Below are 21648 nucleotides of genomic sequence, written 5' to 3'. Positions count from 1 at the left end.
CGGTGGTAATAAGGACATTCCAGGCAGAGGGGAGAGACTGCTGATGCCAAAATAAACAGTGCTGATAGTGACTGTGTAGGAGTCAAAAATATATTAAAAAGGACCTCTACAAGTCATGGGCTATATAGGGTTTAATTCAAGAAACAATTGTGAGGTCAACTTTGTGGAAACCATCTGCCATCAAAAAACATACCTTGCATGTAGATGTGGCAGGGATTGTATGCTTCCTTATTTTACTGTTGAGAATATTAAATATTATTCATAATTTGAATGTTTAAAAAAAACTTCCAAGTTTTTCAAAATAAGCCTAAATGTATCATTTTAAGAAAGAACAAATGCAAAGCTGTAATGGAGGCTGGCCACTATTATGTTCTCACAGTTCAGGTCTTCACCCTCTCTCACTACCTACCACCCTATTCAGTTCACATCTCTGCTCCTCCATCTTTCTCTGCCTTTTCAGGAAGGCAAAGTTAAGACTCAGAAGCACTTCTCCCAAATAATCATCAGTGCTACACTGATTATGCAGTCAAATAAGTCATCAAAGACTGAAGGAATGGATAGGATGACTTATTTTCCTAATCAGGGTAGATGATGGTAAATGATGTTAGAGGAATCATGGTAAAATTTTCTTTTCTCATTAATTCTCATATTTTTCTTTGTATATATTCTATGGAGATCACAGAATGATACAGCCACTGATTATGTCAGTGTCTTGCAAGGAGAAGTATTTTTTTGGTGGATGACTGAATACAAGTTAATTGAGAAAAAAAAAAAACCAACACAGCTGCTGGGACAACTTGACATCTACGTGCAAGAATGAAGTCGGCTACTTATCTCACTCCACACATAAAAATCAAATTAAAGATCTTGGGAGGGGGTCAATGGGGAATGCCTGCTCATAGGTAGAGGATTTCTTCTTTGGGTTTTGAAAATGTTCTGAAATTAACAGTGATTATTGCACAGGCTTGTGAATCTACTAAAATACATGAATTATCATTCTAAAAGGGTGAGTTTTAAGGTATATAAATTATATCTGGATAAAAAATACAGATGACAAAAAAACCCCAAAACAAACTGCAGTGATAAAACCATAGTCTGGAAAGTTGGACTGAGGCTCTTATTGAAATATTCTACTTACGTGGTCCTAATACTGAAAAGAGGAATACAAGTTAAAGATAAAAGAACATGTTTTAGTTAAAATAAAATTGAAAATAGTAAAAAAGGTATACCGTATTTTAATAATTTTAATATGCATATTTTTCACATTTCTGAAATGGAAATGAATCCTATAATTGATAGGGTGTCAAGTTTACTTGGCTGCATTTTTCTTTCTTCATGGTGCATAAAACTGTGATATATCTTAGATTCAATGAAATGTTTGATTTTTAGAATCATGTGGCAGAGCCTGCCAGCTGTCCTTCAATGTGTTCTCCTCTTCCCAAACAGTAATAAAAATTTTAACTGGGTAAATGACTGCCCAGTCAAAACTATATTTCAAGTTTTCTTGATAGCTAATTGTGGCCACATGCCTAAGTTCTGGCTAATAGTATGTATGCAGAAGTAACATGTGCAACTTCTGGTTTGTGCCCTTAAAGAGAAGGAACATGCCCTCCCTTCTCTTCTTCCTCCCTATTTTTACCTTCTCTTCTTTTTCCTCCTCCCTCCTCTGAGATTCCCTTCCTTCCAAACTGCAGATGTGATAGTGGGAGTTGAATAGCCATCCTGATCTATGAGATAGAACCCCAGTGTTGAGGGTGGTAGATCAATGAAGAAAGACACCTGAGTTCTTAATAACTATGAATCCAATACACTAGTCCTACATTGACTTTGTAGGGTGTTACATGAGAGAAAAATAAAGTTCTATTTTGTCTAAGTCACTCTTATTTTTAGTGTCTTAGCTACAGAAGCTGAACAATATATAATATGAGTAGTTTCTGACTGTCATTTTTTTAGAACTGTTATTACTTTCTCCGATGGGCTAAATAATGCTCCCTCTAAACACACACACGTCTGGGCCAAAAGTGAGTTACCAAATGTAACATGTACTTAAAAGGAATGTATGGTGAATAGCTTTTCACTTTTCTTTATCATGGAAGAATGATTTCAGCCCACATTCAGTCTATATTTCTAAAGAATACCTCTGTTAGGACTGTCTGTTCAGTGCTGTGGGAAGACAGCCTTTTCAGTGCAACAAGATTTCTTGATAATGCTAAGCCTGCCTCGTCAGTTGAATTCTTCTGGCTTTGTGTTGATGTGGTAAAAATACATGATCGGATTTCACCATTAAGAAAATTCTTTCAGCAATACATGTACAGTCAAGTTTGATTCCTGGATAGCTGAACATTTGGGTCATGCGTTTTAAAAAATAAATGTCTCATGACAAAACTTTATGAAGATGTAACAATCTGGAAGTCTAGCTCTTGTCAGAGAGGCAAGGGTGTGGACAGTTGTGCTGTGGGGGGTGAGGCTACTCTGTCCTTTTAACAGCCATACTCTTGTTCTTCATATCTGAGGAGAAGGAACGGTGAGGAGGCCTGTGGGCTTGATTTTATTAATGCCACCATCTAGAATACAGATTCTTGGATATTTCATCTTCACAAGATGAGCTGCAAACTGAAAAAAAAAAAAGGACAAATTTATAAAGGATACACAAAATTGATATCTGTCTAATCCCATTTTTTTCTCAAGCTGCCCCACTCCAGTACTCTTGCCTGGAAAATCCCATGGGCGGGGAAGCCTGGTAGGCTGCAGTTCATGGGGTTGCAAAGAGTCAGGCACGACTGAGTGACTTTACTTTCACTTTTCACTTTCATGCACTGGAGAAGGAAATGGCAACCCACTCCAGCGTTCTTGCCTGGAGAATCCCAGGGATGGGGGAGCCTGGTGGGCTGCCGTCTATGGGGTCGCACAGAGTCCGACACAACTGAAGTGACTTAGCAGCAACAGACAAAACAATGGTGATATCACTGCTGTCACTGTTCTATCAACGAATCATTAGTTTAGTTTTTAATATAAATTAAATCCCTCTTTCAAATGTATTCATGCTATGGTATAAATGTGTCTCTTTAGTTCTCTTTTAAACTTGTTTGAATAGGCAGTAAATATACATGGTAAACAGTTCTAACAATATAAAAGGGTAAGCAGTGAGACCTAAACTCCTCTTACATTTCTTCTTAGTCCCCCACCCCCAGAAATCATTAACATTCCTATTTTTCCTATATCATTCCAGTGATTGCCAAAACATTCTCAAATCTATATTTTGAATAATTTTTACAGTATTTTCAACATATTAGTTATTGCAATTATGTGCACAATATCCCAGAGAGGGCCAATGTTATTTAGTTGCTAAGTCATGTCTGACTCTTCTGTGACCCTATGGACTGTAGCCCTCCAGGCTCCTCTGTCCATGGGATTTCCCAGGCAAGAATACTGGAGCGCATTGCAATTCCTTTCTCCAGGGGATCTTCCTGGATGAGGGATAGAACCCATGTCTCCTTCACTGGCAGGTGGATTCTTTACTGCTGAGCTACCAGGGAAGGGAAGGTCCATAAACTGGTTCTAACATGTTTTTGGAGCAACTGCAATGAACAGTTTGAGACTATAAACTTGGAATAAATAGGAAGGACTGATCTAAGAAGTCTAGATGCCTATCAAAGCAGGGCTTTGAAAAATTATCAAGACATACACACATCTCACCGGCTTGCCCATGTCCATGTATCCAGGATCATTGATTATCTTTCTCTCCTCCTTGTACTTGAGTTGTGGACTGCAGTCAGTCCCCTGATAGGGATCACTTTAGGACTCAGAGTCTTTTTTTGTTGTACACTGTTTGTTGGAAACAGGCTCCAGCTCCCACCAACTCCTGGGTTTTAGTTTCTCCTCAAAACAATCCCCCTCCCACCTGCCTAATTTCTACTTATTTCCCTACTCAGGCAATTCCTTGTCTAGGAGCCAAGTTTGCATTAGGAGACCCTCTTCTCAGCCCCCAGGTTTTTTGTGCAAATCTTTATCTTTGGCTTACATCAATGTAAATTGCCTATTTAAGAGTCTGCTTCTCTAGCAAACTGTAAACTCCTCTAGGACAGTGACAGTGTTGTTTATGTTTATTTTTTTGGCCACACTGTATGGCATGTAGTTCCTTGACTAGAGATCGAACCTGTGCCCCTTCCCGTGGAAGCGCAGAGTCTTAACCATTGGACCGCCTGGGAAGTTCCCTGTATCTTTTTATCTCTAATGCCCTGGATATGGCAGGGACTCAATATATGCCTATTGATCTGAACTAAACTATGATACAGGACTAATAACTGAGGGCAAAAAAGTGAAGTAGAGAAGGTTTTCTTGGGCTCTCTGGCATTCCCTCTCTATATGTGGTGTCCTGTTCCTCCTCCTTGGGTGTTTGTGTCCTCACGTTCTTCTCAATTACTTTATCATAAGCTGATCTCAGATCCTTCAAGAAAAATGACTAATACTTGCTCACAATGCTATTGTCTCTTGGGAGTATTTGAAGCTCATCTGAAGCTTAATATTGGTGGAATCTCAAGCCAGCATTCTTGACTTTATGGTTTAAGAGAATCAGCTGAGTGGTTTGGTCAGGGTAACTTCGAGGCCTCACTCAGAGATTCTGCTAATAAGCAATAGATCTGGGGCTCAGAAATGTATTTTTTGTTGTTGTTGTTGTTTTGTTTTTAAACAAACACCATTAGATGATTCTAAAGCGGGTCTGTGGACAATATTTTCAAAAACACTATCTTAAGCCCAAAGGATTAAGGTATTGGTAAGCAGGTAAAACAAATGTTGCTGGATTTGGATCTTCGCAATTTTCAGAACAACTCACAGAAATGGACCTCAGTATTGCTGACCTCACTTATCTTCTTCATTTCTATAGAGCCTTAAGAGATTCAAAGGCCATGTACCTTTCAAACCCTACGCTCTTCCAGAGCCACTGAGGGTCTCCTTAATAGTAGTTAATGTTGAAGAGAAAAAGTGCCCCTTGATCCAAAAGGTATCATGTGAGCTAGAGTGCAAAGAGATCTGATTTTCATCCTGTTCTTCCTGCTTATTTATCCTTGAACCCCAGTCCTTCAGAACAGAGGCACCAGACTCATCTGCCCTGAGTCACTGCAGGCAGCAAGCCCCTGGTACTATATGATTACTGAAACACCTTGGCTTCATTCTTCCACATGCAGTGATACAATTACGATTTAGGTCGAAATTCTAAAATAAACATACCATTACTCAAAAGGTCTTGTGGATAAGCAGTCTTAGCGTTCAGTACTTTCAAAACACTGTAGAAGTCAGAAAATGAGTAAGACAGGACTTACTGTACATTTAACTAATCTCTCTGAAACTCTGCTGTAGAGCTGGAAAGCTCCCACTGTTATTTTAAGAGGAAGGACATAACAAGTAGGTTACTATTGAGCTGGAAAATGGTAAAGGCAAAGCAAGCAGAACTGAGCATTTTATAATAATCAGACTGCTGCAATGTGGGAGGTCTAAGAAGAAAAGCAGAAATGGAGCAACAAGGAGATGGCACATGTTTAGGTGCCTTGAAAAGAGGCAAGCCTGTGCTTAAGAAAAAGAGCAAGTGTTGAGTTTTCGGGTTAAGATTATGAGTTCTGCTCCCCCAATCCTCTGCTTGTTGTTCCAATGATCCATGCAACATACTTGGCCCTAACAGTGAAGCCATGACAGCATCTTTCCAATTCTGTGACAGAAACAGCTCTTCTCCATCTATTCCTTCGTTCATTCATTTATGTATCAATCAAACATTTCATTGAACACCCACGAAGTACCAGGCACTGTTGCAGTTTTTGCAGCGCTTACAGTGGAGGAGACAGTAACAATATTCAGCAGTATTGCTATTATACAAGCAGAAGTTCAAGGTACTTCTGTATTTAACAGAAGTTTGGAGGGGGACCTGTTGCCCTCTCCCCACTACTCTTTCATTAGTGATACCTGGAGGGAATGAGAACCCAGGTGTGATGGCCACAGGCATTATACTGATCTTTGAGGCTATAGCTGGGCATGTTAGGGAGGAAAGAAAGCGCTATGAATTCATGTGTGAAAACAGCCACTTATGGAGAAGACACATGGTGGAACAGAGGAGAACCAGGCGTACAGAGTTCAGGTTTCATCCATCTTCTGCTCTCTGTCCAGCTCTGGCATTGGTGTGAAGGGCCTGGTGTAGACTGCAGGCCTACAGTCTACAACTCTGGGAGAGGCCTGACTTCAAGCAGAAATCACAAACCTAGACTTACCAAACAATATCCTTGGTGGAAGTGGCAATATATCACATTGGACCAGTGCTATGAAGCCATCAAAATCATCTAGCTACTTTTAGTAAACAGTGATACCCAGGCCCACTCTACATCAGTAAGAAGTAGAGTTTCTCGGGATGAATCTCCAGTATCATTTTTGTTTTATTCACCTAGAATCCAGTGTGATTTTATTGTGTAACCAGATTGATGACAGCTTTGTTAGGTAACGAGATTCATTTGCTGTTCATGTTTGTTTGGGACCTCAAACTCTAATTCTTGTAAGTATAGTCCAGTGTGGAGAGCAAGTCATTTTGCACTAAAAGAGGCTGCCAAGTTGTGGGGCTAGAATTTGCAAGACCAAGTCTTGTGTGGAGACAATGGGGTTCCTCAAACTGCACAATGAGTGCAGATCTTGGAAAAGACCCTGAGGCTGGGAAAGACTGAGGGCAGGAGAACAGGGTGACAGAGGATGAGATAGTTGGATGGCATCACTGACTCAAGGGACGTGAGTTTGAGCAAACGCCACGAGATAGTGAAGGACAGGGAAGCCTGGTGTGCTGCAGTCCATGAAGTCACTGAGTCGGACATGACTTAGCAACTAAACAACAACAATAAGAAGACAACATCATATGTGGAGATGGCAGAATGTAGTATTTTCTGGAGTAGAATTTTGGGAATCATGACAACAGTGGCAGCTACATGTCTTGTGGGATGTGGAGAGGGCAAAGCTCTTGCATTTTTATCATTCTTCTGGTTAGTGGGATCTGGCAGTGGTATCTGTTTCTACGGTAGGCACACTTCAAATCAGCCCTGTCTGAAAATGGCAGGCTCTTGTGCGTGCCACTCATCTCTCTTTATCTTGTATCTTAGCTTGCAATAAGAGGCTGGCATGTTTGTCCAAGGAAATCAAGTTCTACTGTAGGAGGAGAGTGAGTGGAGAAGAGGGATTTTTGATCTGCCACAGAGTAGTGCAGGTTAACCAAGGCCAAGAAATCACAGCTGAGAACAGGTAAAAGGTGTGAGGGGACTAGAGCAGGATCACACTGTTTCTCACTGAGTATCCTAGGAAACTCTGTAGTAGAACGTACAGTAGCAGCAGGAATTTACGAAAACTGGGCTTCTAAGAGATTCCGCAAGGAGCGCATTGCAGATAATAAAGTTCCTTGATGTGAAAGTCTCTGGCCTTGTGAGCTTTAAGTTTATAGTGGGGACTTGATAATGGTCATGAAATGACCAACTTCCTGGTGAAAGTCAAACTGAGAAGTCTAATATGAACAAAATACAGGTGATTTCTCCATCTAGAGAATAGGGTTGCCTTGGGTCAAATATAACTCAAGTACTGTCTTGTCCTGACCCTTGAGATTTCTGGGGTCACTAATAAATGTTCTGATAATTTTAATCATTTAACTCAGTGATCCCAATTAGAAACATAAGAGTTGTGACAAGCATTAGTAGGAAAGAGGTAGAAATACTGTATGATTTCACTTACACGTGGAATTAAAAACAGTCAAGCTCATGGAAGCAGAGGTAGAATGGTGGTTGCCAGGAGTGAGGGGATCAATGGGAGGAGATGGGCAGATGTAGGTCAAAGGGTACAAAGTTTCAGTTGTGCAAGATGAATAAATTCTGGAGATCTAATGTACATCACAGTGACTACAGTTACTATATACAGCAAGTATAACAGTACTGCATGGTATACTTGAAATTTGCTAAGAAAGAAAATGGTAACTATGTGAAGTGATGGATATGTGAATTATCTTGAATTTGGTGATCATTTAATAATGTATATATATCAAAACATCAAGTTGTACATGTTTAATATATACAAGTGTTCTGTGTCAATTATACCTTATTAACACTGAAACAAAAAAGAGGGCTATATAAGGTGTGAAACCAGTTTTCACAGTATTAACATCTAATAACAATTAGGCAGTGGCTACTTTCTTATTTCACTCACAGAAGCAAAATCAGCAGGAGGGCAAAACCAAGAAGGTGAACACAAGGTCAGTAATCATCTTACACCCTTATCAAAGGTACCTGTGACAAGTAAGGAGCAGGACAGGTAATTCCAGGGTATTAGTCTAGCATGTTATACTGAAATATGGTTAATTATGCTTTAATAAAAAAATGAGAATTTACAAAAACAGATATTATATGGTCTAAGCTTTCTGGTCCATATTTTCTTGAGAGATAACTATCCTAATGGTGTTTGGGATATTCAGAATCCATGCTATGGTATACATTAGTCTTCTATTCTTGGAACTAATCTTTGGGGATTAAGAAATGTGATAGTATAAAAATTTCATATTAAAAAACACTTTTAATTGCTTTGTTTTATGTAAGAAGACATTGAAATAATTGCAGTGCACTAACTCAATGTGTTTTCTCATTTTACTTTTCTGTTGCCAATGTTTTCTGTCTCCATTTCATCTCTTCCTCTTTACCTTTTCATTAAGAAAAATATCTAAAAATATGAAAATAGACATACATGAGTATAATCAGCCTGTAGGTATCCAACACCCAGCTTGAACAATTATAACTCATAGACAATTTATTTCATTTATTCCTCCTACTCAAGCCTCTCAACCACAATTATCGTCTTGATATAAATCCCATGTATCATTTAGCACATAAATATGTATCTCTGAAATAAAATGACTTAAAAAAATATAACCATAGGATGACTATCACATTCAATATATTAACAATAATCCCTTATATAATTAAATATTCAGTAAGTGTTCAAATTTCTAACCACTTCACATATGTTACCTACTCATCCATCTCTCCCAATATACTGTATGCTCCATAAAAGTAAGGACTTTGTCCAGAACAGAGTCTAGTCCATAGCATTTTCTCTAATATCTGCTGAATAACAGATCCATTTATTCAACAAATATTTTCTAAACGCCTACTATGTGTCAGATATTATGCTAGGTATTGGTTAAGCTGCCTTACTGCCAATGGAAGAGGTAGAAAGGACTTTTGGGCAAACAGCAAGGAAACTGGTTCTGGTAAGAGTTAAATGCTATTTTCTTTTATCCTTTACTAATAGGGTATTCTTTCAAATTTTGCATAAGTTGAAAGAGGTAAGGTGATTTTAAAAAATGTCTTTAAAAGTTATCAATATAAAAAACATTTATACAAAAAAATATTATGATGAAGCTTATATAGAAATAATAAACTTTGTGATAATTTTTATGTAGAATCCAAAGAGTTGTCAGATGAGAGACAAAGTCCTCTGTCATTTCCATAGTTAAGGAACCAAAGCAGATGAATGAATATGAAGACAATACAGTGAAAGTTTCATTTCTACTCTTGGCCTCCATTCTTAGTCCTTTTTCTCTCGATGGATTTGGTAATTTTTAATGGTATGTGGGCCACTCAAGGGGTATATGGGAAAAAAGATATGTTAATATTTTCATGTACAGTGATAAATTTTTTGTCTTTGTCTCTTCTGTTTTACTGTCATATGTGATTCTAACAAAATCCCAGAGGAATAAAAGAAAGGAAAATAATTTTAATGTTTTAAAGTACACACTTTGAATAGAAATGACAAGAAAAATAAATATTTCCCAAAGTCACAAAATCCATAAGCACAACAGAAGTCAAGGCAACTTCTGCTCCATTGTTGGCTTTGTTCACAGCTCAATATAAGGTTTTTTTTTCTCTCACATGTCCAAATGATATTTTCCCTCTCTTCCTTTTCCATTTTCCTTTGATTTTTGTTTCCCTTGTTGCTCATATTGGATCACAGCCTTGTCTAACTCAATGAAACTATGAGCCATGCTGTGTAGGGCCACCCAAGAAGGACGAGTCATGGTGGAGAGTTCTGACAAAATGTAGTCCATTGGAGAAGAGAATGGCAAACCACTTCAGTATTCTTACCTTGAGAACACCATGAATGGTATGAAAAGGCAAAAAGATATGACACTGAAAGATGAAATCCCTAGGTAGGTAGGTGCCCAGTATGCTACTGGAGAACAGTGGAGAAACAGCTCCAGAAGGAAGGAAGAGGCTGAGCCAAAGCAGAAACAACGCCCAGTTGTGGATGCGTCTTCTGGTAAAGTCCAATGTTTGTAAAGAACAATACTGCATAGGAACCTGGAATGTTAGGTCCACGAATCGAGGTAAATTAGAAGTGGTCAAACAGGAGATAGCAAGAGTGAACATTGACATTTTAGAAATCAGTGAACTAAAATGGACTAGAATTGGCAAATTTAATTCAGATAACCATTATATCTACTACTGTAGGCAAGAATCCCTTAGAAGAAATGGAGTAGCCCTCATAGTCAACAGAAGAGTCAGAAATGCAGTACTTGGGTACAATCTAAAAATGACAGAATGATCTCTGTTCATTTCAAAGGCAAACCATTCAATATCACAGTAATCCAAGTCTATGCCTCAACCACCAGTGCTGAAGAAGCTGAAGTCAAAGAGCTCTATGAAGACATATAAGACCTTCTAGAACTAACATGAAAACAAGATGTCCTTTTCATCATAGGGGACTGGAATATGAAGTATGAAAGTATGAAGTCAAGAGATACATGGAGTAACAGGCAAGTTTGGTCTTGGAGTACAAACTGAGGCACAGCAAAGGTTAACAGTTTTGCCAAGAGAATGTACTGGTCATAGCAAACACCCTCCTCCAACAACACAAGAGATGACTCTACACCAGGACATCACCAGATGGTCAATACCGAGATCAGACTGATTATATCCTTTGCAGCTGAAGACAGAGAAGCTCTAAACAGACAGCAAAAACAAGACCGGGAGCTGACTGTGGCTCAGATCATGAACACCTTACTGCCAAATTCAGACTTAAATTGAAGAAAGTAGGGAAAACCACTAGACCATTCAGGTATGACCTAAATCAAATCCCTTACAATTTACAGTGGAAGTGACAAACAGATTCAAGGGATTAGATCTGATAGAGTACCTGAAAAACTATGGACAGAGGTTTGTAACATTGTACAGGAGGTGGTGATCAAAACCATCCCCAAGAAAAAGAAATGCAAAAAGGCAAAATGGTTGTCTGGAGAGGCCTTACAAATAGCTGAGAAAAGAAGAGAAGCAAAAAGGCAAAGAAAAAGGAAAATTTAACCATCTGAATGCAGAGTTCCAAAGAATAGCAAGGAGAGATAAGAACGCCTTCCTCAGTGATCAATGCAAAGAAATAGTGGAAAACAATAGAATGGGAAAGACTAGAGATCTCTTCAAGAAAATTAGAGATACCAAGGGAACACTTCATGTAAAGATGGCACAATAAAGGACAGAAATGGTATGGACCTAACAGAAGCAGAAGAGGTTAAGAAGAGGTGGCAAGAATACACAAAATATCTACACAAAAAAGATTTTAATGACACGGATAACCATGATGGTATGACCACTCACCTAGAGCCAGACATCCTGGAATGTGAAGTCAAGTGGGCCTTAGGAAGCATCACTATGAACAAAGCTAGTGAAGGTGATGGAATTCCAGTTGAGCTATTTCAAATCTTGAAAGATGATGCTGTGAAAGTGCTGCACTCAATATGCCAGCAAATTTGGAAAATGCATCAGTGGCCACAGGACTGGAAAAGGTCAACTTTCATTTCAATCCCAAAGAAAGGCAATGCCAAAAAATGCTCAAACTACCACACAACTGCACTCATCTCCCATGATAGGAAAGTAACGCTCAAAATTCTCTAAGCCAGGCTTCAACAGTACATGAACTTTAACCTTCCAGATGTACAAGCTGGATTTAGAAACGGCAGAGGAACCAGAGATCAAATTGCCAATATTCATTGGATAACAGAAAAAGCAAGAGAGTTCCAGAAAATATCTACTTCTGCTTTATTGACTATGCCAAAGCCTTTGACTATGTGGATCACAACAAACTGGAAAATTCTTAAAGAGATGGGAATATCAGACCAGCTTACCCACCTCCTGAGAAATGTGTATGCAGGTCAAGAAGCAACAGCTAGAATTGGACATGGAACAATGGACTAGTTCAAAATTGGGAAAGACATGCATCAAGGCTGTATATTGTCACCCTGTTTATTTAACTTATATGCAGAGTACATCATGCAAAATGCCAGGCTGGATGAAGCAGAAGCTGGAATCAAGATTGCCAGGAGAAGCATCAATAACCTCAGATATGCAGATGACACCACCCTTATAGCATAAAGCAAAGAAGAACTAAAGAGCCTCTTGATGAAAGTGAAAGAGGTGAGTGAAAAAGCTGGCTTAAAAGTCAACATTCAAAAAACGAAGATCATGGCAACCAGTCACATCACTTCATGGCAAATAGATGGGGAAACAATGGAAACAGTGAGAGACTTTATTTTGGGGGGCTCCAAAATCACTACAGATGGTGACTGCAGTCATGAAATTAAAAGATGTTTGCTCTTTGGAAGAAAAGCTATGGACAACCTAGACAGCATATTTAAAAGCAGAGACATTACTTTGCTGACAAAGGTCTCTCTAGTTAAAGCTATGATTTTTTCAGTAGTCATGTATGGATGTGAGAGTTGTACCATAAAGAAAGCTGAGTGCCAAAGGACTGATGCTTTTGAACTGTGGTGTTGGAGAAGACTCTTGAGTATCCCTTGGACTGCAAGGAGAGCAAAACAGTCAATCCCAAAAGAAATTAATCCTGAATAGATACACTGGAAGGACTGATGCTGAAACTGAAGCTCCAATACTTTAGCTACCTGATGTGAAGACGTGACTCATTTGAAAAGACCCTGATGCTGGGAGAGACTGAAGGCACGAGGAGAAGAGGATGACAGAGGATGAGATGGTTGGATGGTATCACCGACTCAATGGATATAAGTGTGAATAAGCTCTGGGAGTTGCTGAAGGACAGGGAAGCCTGGTGTGCTGCAGTCCATGGGGTCGCAAAGAGTTGGACTTGACTGATCGACTGAAAAACAACAATAAACCCAATCACTTGCACTAAAGCAAATTTTTCTTATATATAAGATATTAATATTTTGTAATGGAGACAATGGATTTTTATAATTTCTTGAAACAAATACAAGTTATATCTTTTAATCGTCTTTTGACAATCTCCTTTCAGGCTATCAGCTGGACTTTGTCTCCTCTCCTAAAATAATACATTTATAATAAGTGGCGCAGTGGTAATGAATCTGCCTACAATGCAGGGGAATGTGAGTTTGATCCTAGGGTTAGGAAGATGCTCTGGAGAAGGAAATGGCAACTTTTGCCTGGGAAATTTCATGGATAGAGGAGCCTGGCAAGCTACAATCCATAGAGTTGCAAACAGTTGGACACGACTGAGTGAGTGAACACACACAAAGAAAAGCCCTACATCTTTTTGTTTTGTATTGTAGAATACTAAGTGTTTATAACTGGAAGGATTCTATACATACCCATATAGCTTTCACTCTCTTTTGAATTCCAGTCTGAATCTCTAAATACTTGACTGACATTTTTTTATACTAGCGTCCCATGAGCACTTCAAACTCAGTATATCCCAACATCATTACATTCCCTCCAAACCTACTTTATTTCCTCTTCTTTATCTGTTAAAGGTATTGGCAACCTCCCCAAAATCAAATCTGAAAACTTTAAGGTGATATTTTACTTAAAAAAAATAAAAACTTCCTTTGGCTCCATACTCGATTAGGCACAAAACTGTGTTAGTTCTGTGATTTATCTGGGATCATTCCCTCTTTTCCATTCCTCAGCTCATACTTCATTTTAGACCCCAATTACTCTTGAATTAGTCCCTCAGTTGTTCTTGCACTTTTAGTTCTTCCCATTCCATTTTACCCAGTACCCTGCGACCTACATGGTAACATTATGGAGGACCTTCAGGAAATCCCCAGTAACTGTTGTGTAGAGATATGTTCCTTCGTAGGGCTAGTGCCCTTCAGCAAGATCTGTGGATTTCTTATAAGGAATAGCTTGCTTATTTATAGTCAGTAAGGGCAATCTGTAGTACCTAAAAGTTCTTATTCAAAGTTTTATTTTGATAATATTAAGTCTAAAGTTTCTTTGAATTTTGAGAATGACAAAAGAAATTCATTTTAGACTTATACTTGCTTATTCTTTAGGTTAAAGGTTGTCCTTTAGTATCTTAAATAAGGTAAAAGAAGATAGTGACAGTATGTTACCAGATGCATTGAGTCACATAATAAGAGCAGGGAGGCCATTTCCTGAAATCTCTTGCAAGTTGCAGAGCTTTGGCTGTCAGTCTCAGAGAAACCCCTCTGTTGTCTTTTCTCAACAGCCATTTGAGCTTTGCTGACACCGGGGACTTAGAAACTATTTAGACAGTGGGAGACTGCAAGCTTAAGACAGAAGGTCAACTAAAGGTAGAATCTGGCACTGAAATAGACTGGGAATATAGGAAGAGTGAAATTCTTTAACTGGTCTCTAGTTCGTGGTGTTTTAAAATTTCAATTTCTTTGGGAACATGGGCAAAAGAGAGGGGAGACACTTAAAAATAACTTTCTAAATGATTTTCTAAACTACAGCTGAGAATGTTACTTTCCTTCTTTAAAATCTTTAATAGCTCCCCACTGCTAAAATGTAAACTCCCTAGCATAGTATTGAAAGCCTTCTATAACCAAATACCCAACCTATCTTTCCAGCCTTATCTGTAGTTAAAATGCTCTTCAGAGAAGCCCTGTGCTTTCTAATCAGCCTGTGTTATTTCCTTTGCCTGGAATGTTCCCGCCTGACTACGCCCTCCTCTCAACACTTTACCTTACTGAAATCCTACTGATAATTCAAGATCTAGGTCTATTATCACCTTCCCCACGAAACTTGAGGAATCCTTCACTTAACTTGAAGAAATTCCTTCCTTCTCACTGATTGTCTACAACTTTAACTATAAATCTCATAGCACATTGCATATTCCACTTTTGAGTTTTAATCAGTTGTATATGTGTCTTATCTTTTTAATTAGATTTTTTCACTTCATACATGTCTTATCTTAATTAGATTGCAAGTTTTATATGGCCAAAGACTGCCTTTCTCATTTCTGCTTCCTCATAATAGTTTCCATCATGTAGACACTCAATGTTTGTTGTCTTAAACTAAACTTGTAGTTGATATTAGCATTTTTTCTATCGACTTCTTTTTACTAATTTCTATAAGTGCACTGTCTACTGCAAACTATTATTTTTAAGATGTTCATTCTTAAGTTAGTCATTAATTTAACCATCAAATATGAATTGAGTGCTTGCTACCTGAAGGGCACTATGCTAGGGGCTGAGGGTGTGACAAGGAATACAATGTAATTCCTGTCCTCAGTGAGCCTGGAGTTCAGTAGGAGATGCAGGTAAGTGGATAGGTGACTACAATGCCATTTGATAAATGCTACACAGAACCATTATTTAAGGTTGTACAAATTGTGCCTGACATGAGAGAACATGGAAAAGAGGTAAGTGAAGCATGAAATGTAGCCCCATCCTCTCCAATCCAAGTTTTGTGGCCTTACATGGTACTGTGTTCCTAAATGAACACATTTATCTAATGCACAAAGAAATTCTGTGAAGTGAAGTGAAGTCGCTCAGTCGTGTCCAACTCTTTGCGACCCCATGGACTGTAGCCTACCAGGCTCCTCTGTCCATGGAATTTTCCAGGCAATAGTACTGGAGTGGATTGCCATTTCCTTCTCCAGCGGATCTTCCCGACCCAGGGATCGAACCTAGGTCTCCCGCACTGTAGACAGATGCTTTACCGTCTGAGCCACCAGGGAACTGACAGGTTAGGCATGTGGGGAACTGTAGCAGGTTAGGCATGAGATATTGATCTCAGTGAAGACAGTTTGGAAATGAATACAAGAGAATTTCAGACCTGCTTAATGGGATGATAAGACAAATAGTAATTCTCCATAAAGTTTATTCCACCAGCAAAGAAGGAGAGAAAATTCACTCTTTCAGTCAAATAGGCTGGGTGGTATGGAGGAAGGTGTAGGAAATTTGTATGTGGACAGCACAGAGTTTGAATCAGGGTTCTGTTAATACCACTGGTTAGCTGTGGGATCTTAGGTAAGTCACTTAGCCTTTTTGGCCTTAGTTTCTTCACTTGTTAAATCTGTAATAATAATACACTTTACTAGTATATTTAAAGTGTTGTTGAAAGGTTTAAATTTGATATATATGTAAGTGCTTGATTCATACGAAATAGTTTCTATAAAGCTAGTTTCCTCCTTTTCTCCTCTTTCCTTTTCCCAAGTGATCCTTTAATAGGAAAGCCATTTACAACTTCCTGCAATTGTACAGATTCAAACTTAAAAGACCGGAGTTCTTCCCATATGGAACGTAATGTAGGGCTTCACAGTGTAAATGGTGAACTGTTTATGCTGGAGCAGTAATTCATACTAGTGACTCTTATAGTTTACTGGGTCACATATAGTTTTGGCAATCAGAAGAAAGCTTATGAATCTATTCTCTGAAAAAATATATTATACAGCACATATGTATGTAACACTTTGAACAAAATTTTAATTAATTCAAAGAATTTCTAAAACTCATGTGAATTCTAGGTTAAAATTTTTCCTTTAATTTATTTAATTAAAAATTTTATGATAGTGACCTAGTATTTATGCATAAGGGAAACTGGGATCTTTCAACAGATTTACAGATTAGTGTTCAAAAACAGCTTATACTTTCAAATTAGTTCCCTTAAGAATGGCTATGTGGAAGTTTTCTGAAAAGCTGACATTAAAGAAATAGGAGAAAACATTTTGGATAGGACATAAAAGTTTGTTTTTATGACATAAAAGCATACTGGCTCGAATTAGAGGATAAGCCTCTTTTGATAAAATTCCATCATCTAATACCATCAATGTGTCAGGAGCTCTAATGAGTTCTGTGGCACATTTTCCTATGATCTGCAATACTGGGGATCAGAATTTCGGCAACAATCATTTATCCATTTCTGTTTATACTAGACAACTGAGAATGGTAAACCCATACTGTGTCCAAGGCACCAGTCATATTACACACAGTATACCATGCTCTGAAAAGGATATATACAATAAAAACTCAGATTCAAAAGCGAGGGCTGTGATGGACCACGGCCAAACCCCAAACTTTGTAGGTCAAGAGGGAGGGTGAGTATGGTTAGTTTCTCATTCAGCCACAAACATTCCTGTGGTAAGGAATAATTAATTAAATGTCAGGCTATGGAGAGCAGGTTTAGGTATACAGAATAACACATATTAAGACAAAATAACTTTTGTCCAGTGACAGGTCATGAATATAGTCCCAGAGATCACAAGATTCAGATAATGACTTGGCAGTTTTTTTTTTCTGGAAATTGTAAATGAGCTCCCTCTGTTTTTTAAAAAATTGCTTATACATATAATATATCCAATAAACATGTTAAAAAACCAAAGTCTAGGTTAGGTGTTTTAGGGTTCCCGTTACTACAACTCCTACATTGCTTTTCAATTCACACAATTTTTGAAAGGTTATAAGAATAGGGATTCTCAGGACAGGTTTTATTTTAGTTCATAGGCTTTTTAAAGTAAATTATCCTTTACAAATGTAAAGTTATATAGAAGAGTTTTCACTGTTACTCTTAAGCCTCATATGATGTCTAGTGTCTTCAAGTTGCATTAATATCTAAATTGTTTCCTTATAATCTGATAAAAACCCACAGACCAAAAAATTTGCTGACAAAAAGGCAAGGAAAAGATCAGGAGAAAAGCCAAGTTTAACCATAACCAGTGCTTACAGTTCTAACAAGACCAAGAAAGAATTCCTTAATATATAAGGAACTTATAAAGGAGATTTACTTCCTATTATCAAAATGCCTAAGGTACAATTATAAAGAGACCTAATGTATTTTTTGACAGAGGGTTTCATACAAAGTAAAGGTATTCTATTAATTGGACAAACTAGACAGATACTATCAGGAGCTAGAGAAATTTACTATAGGGATAACACATAGGCTGAATTGGTTTAAGGAGTTTTCAGAATCGTTTGGTCCCCTTTGAACACACACTTGGAGGAGGACAATCTCAAATGCCTGAGGCCAAAAGCTAAGGGAAGAGCTTCAGCAGAGAGGGAAGAAAGGAGATGGAGCTAGAGAAAAATGGAAAAGGCAAGGACTACTAGTGATTATCTCAGTATCACAAATCTTGGTTTAGCTTGGTTAAGGGATCCAGGAAGTAATGGGGTGGGACTGGAGGGCAGGAGCCTCCTATTACTGCAATACAAATTAACTTCCAATCCGACAAGGAAAGGTCAAATGACCTTGGCCTCCAGGGGACTGTAAATGAACACAATTGGAGAATCATCTTATTTTTAAAAATAGTTGTAACAGTATGCCTTGCTTATTATAAATCTGCTTATTTTCACTTGAAAACAAATGCCATATTTTAAATTTAATCCTTACATGCCAAGGATAGAAAACATCAGCTACATACAATGTTTAGTCATAGAATTGCCACAAAAATCATCTCTTGTCTAGGCTTCTGAATCAAATGCTATTCAGAAGTGTTTGTTTTGTTTTAAAGAAAAGAATAATAACACACATGGCTTATTACTGAAGATGGCTCTTATGTTCTAAGATGAATATTTCTTCTGATGACAAAAGAAAAGCACCGATTTCATGCCAAGAGGATATCCAAAGGGTTGTTGACAAGTCAAAGTGAAACACAAAGATTCCTTCAATTTCTTTCTTAGATAACTTTTTGATGTGATACACTAGCAGTGATGAAATCTTTGTGGTCTAATAACCACTAAATATAATCTAGATAAAGAGTAATTATTTTTAGAGTTTCATGTGTTTCAGTGACTAACATAGTAATATGATGTACTGTTGAAGAGACTCACTGAAAGTAAACACTGACGGAGTTTCATTTTGCTCTGGTCAATGTTGTTGGCCATTTTCCTGTCTGAGACCTATCACTAGCTTGAGTGGGATCCCACTGCATTATTTTCCCACAAGGGTAAAAAGGAAACCCAGTAATACTTTAAAGTATGCTGTTGTGCTAAGTCATCATTGTTGCTAAACATTATTATGTACTTCTAGGAAAGAAGTGGATTCACCATGATGTTTTGTCAGCCTAAGATGTATAAGACTTTGACCTTAGGCTGGGGGTAGGACAGTGTGAGTAATGACTGCTAAGAGAATCAAAACAATTCACACATTTGCCCATGGATAATATTTGATTAGTGCTTAAAATCAAAATTTCTGTTAAAATTGAGTAATCCACTCTAGGATATAACAATGAACTTTCCTGAGTTCATTTAGTCTAGGATATGGATGGTAGACTATCTCTGCCTCTGCCTATTGATTTGAAAAGCTATTGCCTTAATTCTCAGATTTATATACTTGCTCTCTGAGATTAATTCAGCATGTTTCCTTATATGCCCAGGGAATCTAATCCTAGTTTAACAATCAAAGATGCAGTTTCTCATGTGAGTTTCAAAGACATGATTATTTCTGCAAGAAGACAAGAGTGAGACCTTGCCACGTTTTTCACTTAAATGTGACAAAAAGCCTGAATTGACTTTACCCTTCTTTTCATACAGGGGTCTTCCTACTCCCATAGCGACAGATGCAGCCTGTTAATGCTTGGCTTGTCAAATGTTTGCTGACTATACAGCAGCAAGGATCAGCACAAAATCTGATCCCACCCTTGAACAGGAGTATACATTTCAGAGACTAGGGATTCCACTCACTGGAGACTATCTGAATTTCCCTGATGCTGACATAACTTTGTTCACAAAATATCTGGAAATGCTTGATTCTATCATGGTTCACTGCTTTATTTAACCTGAAGGTTAAGGTGAATTAAAGATTACTGACAAGTGAGATTTAATAGGACTTAATTCTGGTATGAAGATGCCTCTACATAGAATACTAATTAAGCTAGGATCTTTGTAGTCCTCCTTTTTTTGTCCTATTCTGAGGGGGGCGGGGGTGAAGAGTGATGTTTTATCTAGAGTAGAAGTGTCAGATTCTAAAAGTTTTTTGATGTATTTAATGTGAGAGCAAGGTCAAAAACAAAAGCCTTATGAAGTGGTAATTGTAAAGAAGCTATCTCATAGAAAAAGTTGCTAATCAGTTGTAATTACAGAAACAGTTCATGAATACATAATTAACATGGAATCATATATCTTCTGATTATAGTTTCCTAGGTACATGAATAAGTGATATTTCTCAGATCTCTTCTGTCTTCTATGTGATTTTAGATAATACATTCCATACATCTGGTCACTGTAGAGCACTTCCTTCATACCTGTATTACAAAAAATACTAGTCCAATCGCTATGTCAAATGAGTGATTTAATACTATCATATTCTAGATAAGTGGTTCACTTATTGTCCTTTGCAGTTGTTCAATGATATTTTGCTAGTTGTAAATCCACTATTGAGAGATTTTTCTTTTACTGAACTATACTTGATTTCATTTGATGAATTTTCAGTCTAACTTTATTACTAGGTTTTAACAGCAGATGTAAAACTAGAAAAATTATAATCAGTGCCTACTGTTTTTCAAACAGAAAGTTCCCAAGTCCAAATCATAAACATTTTGTGTTTGACATAAAATCATAAACATCTGCAAAGATAATCTGTAACCATGCTAACTAGAATTGGTACCTCTGCTTTCTTTCCACAGCATTGAACTATGGCTTTCTTAATCTTTTCAAAACAGGACTGTGCCAGTTGCAGTACATTGATTCCAGCTTAGAAGAAAAGCTGCTACTTGTTTCGAAATCACTGTTCTGGTTTTGATACACAAAGAGGAAAAATATTAGACCTGATCAGAACAGCTTTTATGAAAGATCCTCACTATTGTTTGACCAAAAATTGTAGGGCTTATACGAACTGGGGACAGTGGCGGTATCCTGAAGATATCAAACTCTAGAACTTAAAATCAATATAAAAATTTATAACATAAAATTTTCCATCTTAACCATTTTAGGTGTACAATTCAGTGGTATTAAGTATAACTTAACTGTATAAGGGAAGAGTTGTTGTATAACTCTTGTATACAATGTTGTATAACTATAACTGTAAGAGGGAAGAGTCTATTTTGACTATTCCACACTAGATCTGTTTCTTTGGCTGCTTTTGCTATTATAATCACACACAATGGCCTGCCTCAGAGAATCCTGCACCTCTGCCTGACTGTTAAACTGAAGTGCCTTTGTTCAGAACCCTGTCCACCTCCAGATGGCAGGAAGGAAGAAATTAACACGTCTCCCTGCCTGAGGCTTGCCATTTTATGAGATTCTTAGAAGATTAAATGGCCTTTTTACTTTGCTTCCACCTCCTCCTATTTCTTATTCATAAAAGAACCTGGCAGCCAGACCCCAACAAGATGGTTATTTTGAGACATTAGTCTGCCATCTACTTGGTCAGCTGGCTTTCTGAATAAAGTCATATTCCTTGCCTTAACACCTCTTCTCTT

At 37.8% G+C, this 21648-nt stretch overlaps 1 protein-coding gene across 4 annotated transcripts in view; it reads right to left on the bottom strand.

Annotated features, from left to right (window-relative positions):
* Positions 1-21648, bottom strand: part of TBCK (TBC1 domain containing kinase) — a 218594-nt gene that overhangs the window by 9182 nt on the left and 187764 nt on the right. The window contains exon 26 of one of the 4 annotated variants that reach the window (XM_052641927.1): positions 1347-2613. The exons of the other annotated variants lie outside the window; for them this stretch is intronic. Within the exon in view, the coding sequence (XP_052497887.1) occupies positions 2503-2613 (111 nt within the window). The 3' untranslated portion in view covers positions 1347-2502. Of the gene's footprint in view, positions 1-1346; positions 2614-21648 lie in introns of those variants that run through there. 4 annotated transcript variants of the gene reach the window in all.

The sequence above is a fragment of the Budorcas taxicolor genome, chromosome 6, assembly GCF_023091745.1.
Source record: "Budorcas taxicolor isolate Tak-1 chromosome 6, Takin1.1, whole genome shotgun sequence".
NCBI lineage: Eukaryota > Metazoa > Chordata > Mammalia > Artiodactyla > Bovidae > Budorcas > Budorcas taxicolor.
The sequence above is the reverse complement of the archived record's forward strand: the minus strand, read 5'-3'. Positions and strand labels throughout refer to the sequence as shown.